The sequence below is a fragment of the Homarus americanus genome, unplaced genomic scaffold (genome assembly GCF_018991925.1).
Source record: "Homarus americanus isolate GMGI-L3 unplaced genomic scaffold, GMGI_Hamer_2.0 scaffold50696, whole genome shotgun sequence".
NCBI lineage: Eukaryota > Metazoa > Arthropoda > Malacostraca > Decapoda > Nephropidae > Homarus > Homarus americanus.
The window spans coordinates 13604-24830 of NW_024749376.1; the positions used below are offsets into that span (position 1 = coordinate 13604).

General features: G+C 61.8%; 2 protein-coding genes across 2 annotated transcripts; both read left to right on the top strand.

Annotated features, from left to right (window-relative positions):
- Positions 1-2272: 2272 nt before the first annotated feature.
- On the top strand, positions 2273-2803 carry LOC121853356 (predicted GPI-anchored protein 58). Its single transcript, XM_042347427.1, has one exon. The coding sequence runs from the start codon at positions 2273-2275 to the stop codon at positions 2801-2803; it is 531 nt and encodes a 176-aa protein (XP_042203361.1).
- Positions 2804-5184: 2381 nt separating this feature from the next.
- Positions 5185-5640, top strand: LOC121853357 (keratin-associated protein 4-9-like). Its single transcript, XM_042347428.1, has one exon. It carries the CDS (start codon positions 5185-5187, stop codon positions 5638-5640), a length of 456 nt encoding a protein of 151 aa, XP_042203362.1.
- The last annotated feature ends 5587 nt before the right edge of the window (positions 5641-11227 follow it).

Here is an 11227-nt window from a genome sequence, read left to right on the forward strand (position 1 = left end):
CCGCCTCACCCTGCACTCCGCCTGAGCGTCACTGTGCACCTCCGCACCTGCAAACGTCCTGCGCCTGCGCCGCGGCATCACTGTCACCTGCACCCACGCACCTGCACCTGAGCATCCGCCTTGCGCCTGCACCACGCACCTGCACCACCGCACCTGCCCACGCACCTGCGCCACGCACCTGCTGCAAACGTCACGTGCACCTGCCGCACACACCTGCACCCTGAGCATCCGCTGTGCGCCTGCAGGCATCACCTGTCGCCTGCACCCACGCACCTGCGCCTGCAGGCGTCGCATGCACCTGCCGCACCTCACCTGCACGCACTGCCGCCACCAGGCGTCGCTGTGCGCGCCGCCGCAACGTCTGCGCTGTGCGCGCCGCGCCGCCAGATGTCCGCCTGTGCGCCGGCCTGGGCGATCCGCTATGCGCCTCACCTGCGCCTGGCATCCGCACCTGCGCCTGCGCCGCACTGCGCCTGCAGCAGGCATCCACTATGCTCCACGCCTGCTGAGCGTCACTATGCACCCTGCCACCAGGCGTCCGCTGTCACCTGCACGCCTGCCTGAGCATCCGCTGACCTGCCTGAGCATCCGCTGTGCCCGCCACCGCACACCTGCGCACCAGGCGTCACGCTCTGCGCCTGCGCCGCACCTGCGCCTGAGCGTCCACGCTGTACGCCTGCCTGAGCACGTCCGCCTGGCCGCACCTGCCTAACGCCACCGACGCCGCTGCGCGCCAGCGCCTGGGGCACTTCTGCGCCTGCGCACCACGCACCCGCTGCGCCACCAGACGTCACGCTGTCGCTTGCGCCGCGCGCCTGCGCCACGCACCTGCGCCTGAGCGTCCATGCACCTGCACCGCCTGCGCCTGAGCATCCACGCCTGCACCGCCGCCTGAGCATCCGCCTTGCGCCTGCACCGCACGCCTGCACTGAGCGTCCACTGTCACGCCTGCACCGCACACCTGCACCTGCGCAAACGTCACTGTGCACCTGCCGCACGCACCTGCGCTGAGCATCACTGTCACACCTGCGCCACAAACGTACTGTGCTGCACCTGCACGCACTGCCCACGCACCGCCACACGCCACGCACCGCCACCACGCGCCTGCACCGCAGGCGTCCGCCTGTCACGCCTGCACCACGCACCTGCACCAGGCATCCGCTGTCTGCCTGCGCCTGACGTCCGCTGTGCGCACTGCGCCTGTTTGCATCGCCTCACGCCTGCGCCACCAGGCGATCCACTGTCTGCTGCGCCACTGCACCTGAGCGTCACTTGCGCCTGCACCACGCACCTTCGCCTGAGCATCCACTTTCATCACGCCTGCACCCACGCAACCCACCAGAGCATCCACGCTGTGCGCCTGCACCACCGCCTGCCACCACAGCCTGAGCGTCCACTATGCATGCACCACACCTGCACCTGAGCATCCGCTATGCACCTGCTGCACGCCTGCTGCTGAGCATCACTATGCGCCTGCCACGCACCCTGCTGAGCGTCCGCTATGCCGCCGCCACGCACCTGCTGCACGCCTGCGCCGAGCATCCGCCATGCACCTGCGCACACCGTCTTGCGCCACGCCGCCTGCGCATCCGCTGTGCGCCTGGCCACCCGCCTGCGCCTGCGCGTCCACTGTGCGCCTCTTCACTGCACCTCGCCTGGACGTCCGCCGTGCGCCTCGTCACGCCGCCGACGTCCACTGTCTGCGCCTGGGCATCCTGTGCGCCTGCACCACGCCTGCTGAACGTCACTTGCACCTGCGCCACAGGCGTCACCATGCACCTACACCACGCACCTGCGCACCGCAGGCATCCTGTGCGCCTGCGCACGCACCTGCCTGAGCATCACTGTGCACCTGCTGCACAGCGCCTGACATCACGCTATGCACCTGCACGCACACCTGCCTGCCTGAGCGTCCGCCATGCGCCTGCCGCCTGGCATCGCACTGCACCTGCACCCGCACCTGCTGCCTGAGCGTCACGCGCTGGCGCCTGCGCATTACTGCACCCTGCACGCACGCCTGCGCCGCACGCCTGCACCCGCACCGCACCTGCGCCTGAGCGTCACGCTGTCTGCCCGCGCCGCGCACCCGCGCCACCGAGTCCGTCACGCCGCTTTCACGTGCTGCAGACGTCACTGCGCCGCGTCGCACCGCATGGCCTGAGCGTCACTGTGCACCTGCCAGCGTCCACATCACCTGCACCACACCTGCCTGGCATCACGCCTCGCGCCTGAGCATCTGCACCTGCACCACCACCTGCCCTGAGCATCCACTATGCACCTGCGCCTGAGCATCACTGCACCTGCACCGCACGCCTGCTGCCCGCACCTGCCCCACGCACCTGCACGCACGCCTGCGCCTGCGCCCGCACCTGCGCGCGCCTGCGCATCACCGCCTGAGCGTCCGCTTGCACCGCACCACGCACCGCGCCTGAGGTCACTTGCGCGGCGCCTGGGCGATCCGCTGTGCGCCTGCGCCACGCACCTCCGCGCCGCACGCTCACGCTGCCGCCTGCGCGCACGTCCTGCGCCTGCGCCACGCGCCTGTGCGTCACCCGCGCCTGCATCCGCCGCACCTGCACCCGCACGCTGCCGCCTGAGCATCACGCTGTGCACCTGCGCCACCACGCCTGCGCCTCAGGCATCCACTTGCACCTGCAACCTGCCTGCGCCTGAACGTCCGCCCTGTGCACCTGCACCACACACCTGCGCACCACCATACGTCGTTATGCCTGCGCCACGCACCCGCGCACCAGCCTACGTCACGCCTGCGCACCCACCTGCGCCCAGCCGCACCTGCGCCTGAGCATCACTGTGCGCCTCTGCGCCGCACGCCTGCGCCACGGGCGTCACTGTGCGCCTGCACCGCACGCCTGCCTGGGCGTCACGCTGCGCCTGCGCCGCCGCGCCGCGCCTGGGCGTCACGCTGTGCGCCTGCACCTGCGCCTGACTGACGGTCCACTGTCACGCCTGCACCACGCGCCTGCCTGAGCATCCGTGTGCCTGCTGCCTGCGCCACACGCCTGCAAACATCCACTATGCACCCTGCACCCACGCGCCTGCCACAAACATCACTATGCACTGCGCCTGCTGACCTGCTGAGCGTCCACCTGTGCGCCTGCCACACGCCACCACAAACGTCCTGTGCACCTGCACCACGCACCGCGCCTGAGCATCCGCTGTCACGCCTGCACCACGCACCTGCGCCGCAGACGTCACTGTGCACCTGCGCCACGCACCTGCGCCTGGACGATCCGCTGTCACCTGCTGTGCACGCAGACGCACTGCTCCACCTGCCTGGAATCAGTATGCACCTGCGCCGCGCACCTGCACCACACACCTGCGCCGCAAACGTCACTGTCACCTGCGCTCCGCCACTGAGCGCACGCTGTCACCTGCCTGGCGTCCACTGTGCGCACTGCCGCACGCCGCCTGATCCACTGTCACCCACCACCGCCACCGATCCCTATGCGTCTGCCCACCTGCTGCAAACGTCCACTGTCGCCTGCAATGGCTTTGCCTGCCGGAAGCATCCGCCTGTGCGCCTGCGCCACACGCCTGCACCTGAACGTCCAGTATGTACCGCCCACCACACGCCTGCACCTGAGCGTCCGCTGTGCCCTACACCGCACACCTGCGCCTGGTATGCACTCCTTCGCCTTCGCCTGAGCATCCACGCCTATGCGCCTGCCGCACGCACCTGCGCCTGAGCGTCCGCTGCACCTGCACCGCACTGCCCTGAGCGTCCTCTTCAATGCACCTGCGCCGCGCGCCCCTGAACCATCACCTGGACCCGCACGCCTGCACCGCAGGCGATCACTGTGCCGCCCACGCACCTGCCACCACCTGCCACTGGCGTCCACTGTGCACCTGCCACACACCTGCGCCATTGCGCCACCTGCCGGCGTCCACCACACCTGCCTGAACGTCACTGTGCACCTGCACCACACACCTGCACCACAAACATCCTGTGCACCTGCATCACACGCAAACAGACATCACTATGCACCTGCGCGACAAACGTCACTATGCGCACCTGCACCACCACACCTGCGCAAAACGTCCGCATGCCGATGCACCAGCGCCACAAGCGTCCTGTCTCACCCGCACGCCGCCTGAGCGTCCGCCTGTCACCTGCACCACACCTGCTGCGCATCGCTATGCACCTGCCACGCATGCTGCGGGCAATCACGCTTTTGCGTCCGCATCGCACACCTGCGGCTGAAACGTCACTGTGCGCATCGCCGCAGGCGTCCGCTGTGCGCACATAACGCCGCGCACACCCTTCCTGGGCGGTAATCACTTGTCCGCCAGCGCCCATCCACCTGCCACGCCTGACACCACACACCTGCGCCACACCTGCACCGCACGCCTGCGCCACAAATCCACTATGCACCTGCCATGCGCCTGCACCTGATAATGTCTGTGCGCCTGCGCCACACACTTGCCTGGGCATCCGCTGTGCACCTCCGCCGCACGCCTGCAACCCTCAAACATCCATGTCCTGCGCCTGAGCGTCCACGCCACACACCTGCTGCCACACACCTGCACCACAAACATCACTATCCACCAGCACCGCAGGCATCCACTGCACCTACACCACACCTGCAAGCATCCACTGTGCACCAGCACCTGAGCATCCACTGCACACACCACCCACACCTGCCCACACACCCACGCACCTGCCACGCACCTGCACTACACACACCGCTGCCTTTCTACACCCACGCACCTCACCACACACCCCTTCACCTGAGCATCCACGCTGTGCACCTGCACCGCACCTGCGCCTGCACTGCGCATCGCCTGCGCGTCCAATCACGCCTGCGCCACGCTTTTCTCTTACCGCCTGCGCTGCACTGCTGCACCCTCCGCCGCACCACGCCGCCTGGAACGTCCGCTGTCGCCTGCGCCTGAACGTCTGTGCGCCTCACCACACCTGCGCCTGGGCATCCACTGCGCCTGCACCACGCACCTGCTCCACACACCTTCACCTGAGCATCGCATGCACCTACACACACGCCTGCAAACATCCCTATGCACCTGCGCCTGTCTGTCACACCTCCACACACCCTGCGACGTAGCATCCGCTTGCACGCACACACCTGCACCACGCACCTGGACTCCACCTGCACCATCAGGCGTCACGCTGCGCACCTGCACACACACCTGCGCAGCCATCCACGCATGCACCTGCCTGAGCATCCACTGTGCACCTGCACCACCTGCACCTGGGGCATCCACTGTGTGCCGCACCCGCGCACCTGCACCCGCACGCACCTGCGCCTGGGCGTCACTTATGCGCCTGCGCCGCAGGCATCGCGACCGCATAACGCCTGGGCGTCCGCTGTGCGCATCACCGCAGACGTCCGCCTGTGCGCCTGCACCCACGCACCCTGCCGACCTGAGCATCCACTATGCGCCTGCTGCACACCTGCCACCTGCCCGTCCGCCTGTGCACGCATGCACCAGCACCCTGAGCATCCACTCTTGCCCTGCTGGCGACATCCCTGCACCTGCACCTGCCTGGGCGTCCACTGTGCGCCTGCGCAGGCATCCTATGCGCCTGCACGCACGCCTGCGACCACAGGCATCCACTCTGCCCCTGCGCCACGCACCTGCACCCGCACCTTGCAGGCCTGAGCGTCACTATGCACCTGCACCTGAGCGTCACTTCCGTGCACCCTGCACGCACCTGCACCTGAGCGTCGCCTTCGCGCTGCACTGCGTCCGCTGTGCACCTGCACCCGCACCTGCCTGAGCATCCGCTGCTCATCTCACGCACGCCTTTCGCCACCGGCATCCGCTGCCTGCGCAGGCGCACTGTGCCTGGGGATCACGCTTGGCCTGCTTGCGCGACGTCACGTGTGCGCTGCTGCGCCACGCGCCTGCGACCCTGGGCGTCACTTTATGGCGTAACCGCACCTGCCACGCACCTTGCCTGGAGCATCAGCTGTCGCACCTGCACACACACTTTGATGGTCACTGTGCACCTGCATGAACGTCCGCTGTACCCGCCTCACTGACCTGCACGCCTGAGCATACGCTTGCGCCCGCCGCACGACGCAGCTGAAACGTCGCTGTGCGCGCAGCCACACCTGTGGCATCCGCTGTGCTCCTGCACCATGCTGCGCTTCGCCTGCTGGGCGTCCGCCTGTCGCCTTCGCACCGCACTGCGCAATCAGTGCTGTCGCCCACCCACACTGCAACCTGGGTTTGCGTCACTGTCGACCTGACCCGCCTGCACCGCTGACCGCAGGCATGCACTGTGCACCCACACCGCACCTCACGCCCGCACACTGCCTGGCTTCATGTGCACTGCCACGCACGACTTGCCTGAGGCATCCGCTGTGCGCATGCCTGGCGTCACGTGTGCGCTTGCCGCACATGCGCCTGAGCGTCCGCTGTCTCCTGCCACCTGCGCCTGGGCATCACCTACACGCCTGCCTGAGCATCCGCTGTCGCCTGCCGCACCTGCTGAGCATCACTGTACCTGCCACGCACCTGCCTGAGCGTCACTGTGCGCCTGCACCCTGGGCTTGCATCTCACACCTGCGCCTGAGCATCCTCTGTTGCACCTGCGCACACTGCTGCAAACGTCCTGCTGTGCCTCACCCACGCATGCGCCTGGAGCGTCCGCTGTGCACACACCTGCCCTGACGTCACTGTCACCTGCTGCACGCACCTGCCCTGGGCATCAACTGTGCGCCTGTGACGCACACCTGCGCCTGAGCATCCACTGTCACGCCTCACCGCACCTGCGCTCTGGGCGTCCAGTGTCGCCTGCGCCACGCACGCCTGCCACGCACCTGAGCATCCACTATGCGCCTACGCCTGCGCCTGCGCGGCGTGCGCTCTGCGCACCTGAGCATCCGCTATGTGCACGCTGCCACGCACCGGCATCAGACGTCCACTGTCGCCTGCACCACTGCGCCGCCTGCGTCCGCACCAGTCGTCTGCACCACGCACCTGCCTGAAGCATCCACTGTCACCGACCTGCGCCACAACGTCACTATGCCGCGCCCACCAGCATCAATATGCCTGCCGCTCCACACACCGCACCACAAACATCCGCTGTGCGCCTGCACCGCACACCTGCCACAAGCATCCACCCCTGCACCTGCACCACGGCATCCACTATGCACCTGCAGCACACCTGCCGCCAGACATCCACTGTCACCACCACACACACCTGCAAACATCCACTATGCACCTGCTACACCTGCCTGAAACATCCCACTATGCACCTAAACACACACCTGCACCACAAACGTCCGCTGTGCCTGCACCACCACCTGCCACACACCTGCGACAGGCATCCGCTGCCTGCACACGCACCTGCGGCACCGCACGCCTGCGCCTGAGCATCCACTGCGCCTGAACCACGCACCTGCGCCTGGGCGTCCGCTATGCGCCTGCTGCACCCTAACATCCATATCGCCTGCCACGTCGCACGCCTCCCTGGAATCGGACGTCCGCCTGCACCGCCGCACCTGAACGTCCACTATGCACCTGCTGCCACACACCTGCGCAGAAACGTCCGCTATACGCCAGCGCCTCAAACGTCCACTGTCACCTGCACCGCACCTGCGCCTGAGCATCCGTATGCACCTGCCACGCCTGCACCACAAATATCGCTTTCTGCCTGCACACTGCGCCAGTTATCCGCTGTGCACGTGCATCACACACGCCTGCAACCTGGCATCCACTGTACCTGCACCTGAGCATCACTATGCACCTGCCACACACCTGCCACCAGGCATCCACTATGCACCAGCGCCTGGCATCCACTGCACCCTGCACACACTGCACACACCACTACACCACACCTGCACCACAGGCGCGTCGCACTCTCTGCACCACACCTGCACCTGAATATCCACGCTGTGCACCTGCCGCCGCACATGCGCTGAGCGTCACGTGTGCGCCACCATCACGCACCTGCTGCCCTGAGCGTCACTGTGCGCCTGCCTGAGCAGTCCACTTTGTGCGCCTGCCCACACACCTGGGACGTCACTGTGACCAGCACCTGAGCATCCACTGCACGCCTGCACCACACGCGCCGCACCACAAACGTCCACTATACGCAGCGCCTGAGCGTCACACTGCACACCTACACCACACCTGCACCTATACCACCTGCCCACCACACCTGCACATCACCTTGCATTCTGCACCTACACCACACCTGCCACCATCACCTCAAACATCCGCATGCACCTACACCACACACCTGCCGAAATCCCACTGTGCTTCCGCAAACGTCACTATGCACCCTGCACCACCACGCCTGCCGACCACACTGCGCACGCCTGCACCACGCCCCTGCACCCACGCACCTGCACCACGCACCTGCGCCTGAACGTCACTGTGCACCTGCACCGCACGCATTCGCCTGGGCGTCACTGTGCCCACCTGCACCGCGCAGCCTGCCTGGGCGTCCGCCATGCTGCGCCTGGGCGTCCACTGTGCGCCTGCGCCACGCCTGCTGCGCCTGCGCACCGCACGCCTGCCGCACGCCTGCACCACCAGACGTCATCTGCGCCTGCGTCACCTGCGCCTGGCGTCACTATGCACTGCATCTGAACGTCCACTGTCACCACCTACACCGCACCTGCGCACACCTGCACCGCACCTACACCACTGAGCATCCGCTGCACTCACACCTGCGCCTGCTCACACTGTCACACCTGCCTGGCATCCTGTGCCTGCACCGCACGCCACCACTGAGCATCCACCTATGCACCTGCACCACACACCTGCACCCACACCTGCACCACAGACATCCACTGCACCTACACTGCGCACCTGCGCCTGAACGTCACTATGCACCTGCGCCTGAGCATCACTGTGCCTGCACCACGCGACTCAGCCTGAGCGTCACTATGCGCCGCCGCACCTGCACGCCACCTGCCTGAGCGTCCGCTGTGCACTGCTGCACGCACCTGCGCCACTGGCATCCGCTATGCGCACGCGCCAGCACCGAGGCGTCACGCTGTGCGCCTGCACCCGCACCGCCTGCGACCCTGGGCGTCCGCTGTTCGCGCCGCGCACGCCTGCCCTGGGCGTCCGCTGTGCCCGCACGCATATCCTGGAACGTCCACTATGCACCTGCGCCTGGAGCGTGCTCGCACCTGCCACACCTGCCTGAGCATCCACTATCGCCTGCACCACACACCTGCACCACACACCTACCACAAACATCCACTTGCACCACCACACCACGCACCTGCCACAAACATCCACCTGCACCTGCGCCTGAAACATCCACTGTCACCTGCCACCACACCTGCAACCACGACATCACTGCACCTGCCACACACCTACCACACACCTGCGCAAACGTCCACTATGCACCTACACCACACATGCTACAGGCATCCACTATGCACCTGCACCGAACATCCACTGCACCTACACCACCCACCTGCACCCTGAGCATCCACTATGCACCTGCACCACACCACCACACACCTGCCCACAAACATCCACTATGCCTGCACCCACACTGCACCTGAGCATCCTGCACCGCCACCTGCACCTGCTGCACCTGCCGCCCAGTCGGCAAGCGGGCAGTGCTGCTCAAGTGCGTCTGCGTAAACAGGTTATGGTAAAGCAATGCCTGCGTGTTTTGTGCAGCATTTATTTTATATTGTATAAAATAAAATAGATAAATCGTGTAAATCATTTCAAATAAATGGTGGCTTTTACTAAACAGCGACATTGAAGTAATAACCGAGCTCGTGCCTTGACCTTATACCGCCAGTAAATGTGTATTTTTAAATAAAAATGTGTTGTTAAGCCTTGTTGTTTAACAGTAGAAACTACTGGGCAGTAAGCCTAGTGTGTATACAGCCATTATAAGCTTTACCCATGTGTATTTGTGAAGTTAAAATACCAGCTTTATTATGAGTGTTACAACATATAAATAGTGTTATATATTAATAAAAATGTGTTGTGTGTGTTTAACAGTGAACTACTGGGCAATGGCTCCCTAGTGTCTTTACATCATTATATGCCTTTGATATTATGAAGTTAAAATACCCACTTTTTATGTGTTACAACCTTATAAATAGTGTATATATTGTCAAAGGAAATTTAACCAGCAGTGTGTTTAAGAAACTACTGGGCATAAGCTCTAGTCAATGTATACAGCCATTATAAGCTTACCATGTATTATTATGGTTAAAATACCCACTTTATTATGTGTTTCAACCTTATAAATAGTGTTATATATTAATAAAAATGTGTTGTGTGTGTGTTGTGAGACTACTGAAACGTGTCCCAGTGTGTATAATGTATACCCATATGTCATGTGTAGTAAATACCCTTTTTGTGTGTGTTTATTGTGTATATTTGTAAAATGTGTGTGTGTGTTTAACAATGTTCTGTAAGCTTGCATTATGTATACATGTTAGTGCTTAATATGTGTATACCCCTTTATTATGGTATTACAACCTTATATAGTGTGTTATATTGATAAAAGGAATGTGTTGCTTGTGATGTGTTTAACAGTGGTAAGAACTACTGAAACGTCATTTGTCTCTTGTATACAACCATGTCTTTCTTACCCATATGTATTGCCCATTCATCCTTTATTATATGTTACAACCTTATAAATAGTGTTATATATTAATAAGAATGTATGTTGTAGCAGTGTGTTTAACAGTGAGAGGGTACTACTGAAGCAGTGGCTCCCAGTTGTCTTATGCAGTCAATTTGCGTTACCTATAATATATTATTATGAAGGTTAAAATACCCACTTTATTATAGTGTTACAACCTTATAAATATGTTATATATTAATAAGAAGGATGTGTTTGCTTGATGTGTTTAACAGTAAAACTACTGGGGCAGTAAACTCTTTATGTGTACAGCCATTATAAGCTTACCATAATATTGTTATGGTAAATGCCCACTTGTTATAGTATTTTAACCTTATAAATAGTTTATATATTAATAAGAGGATGTGTTGCTTAGAAATTTAACAGTGGGTGGACTACTGGGGCAGTAAGCTCCCAGTTGTCTTATACAGCCATTATAACGCTTACCCTTAATAATATTATTATGAAGAGTTAAAATACCCACTTTATTATAGTGTTACAACCTTATAAATAGTGTTATATATTAATAAAGAAGGATGTGTTGCTTAGCAGTGTGTTTAACAGTGGGAGGACTACTGGGGCAGTAAGCTCCCAGTTGTCTTATACAGCTAGTATAACTCTTACCCT

Coding starts and splice junctions, on each gene's coding strand:
- LOC121853356 (XM_042347427.1), top strand. CDS start 2,273: ATGCACCTGCGCCTGAGCATCACTGCACCTGCACCGCACGCCTGCTGC.
- LOC121853357 (XM_042347428.1), top strand. CDS start 5,185: ATGCACCTGCCTGAGCATCCACTGTGCACCTGCACCACCTGCACCTGG.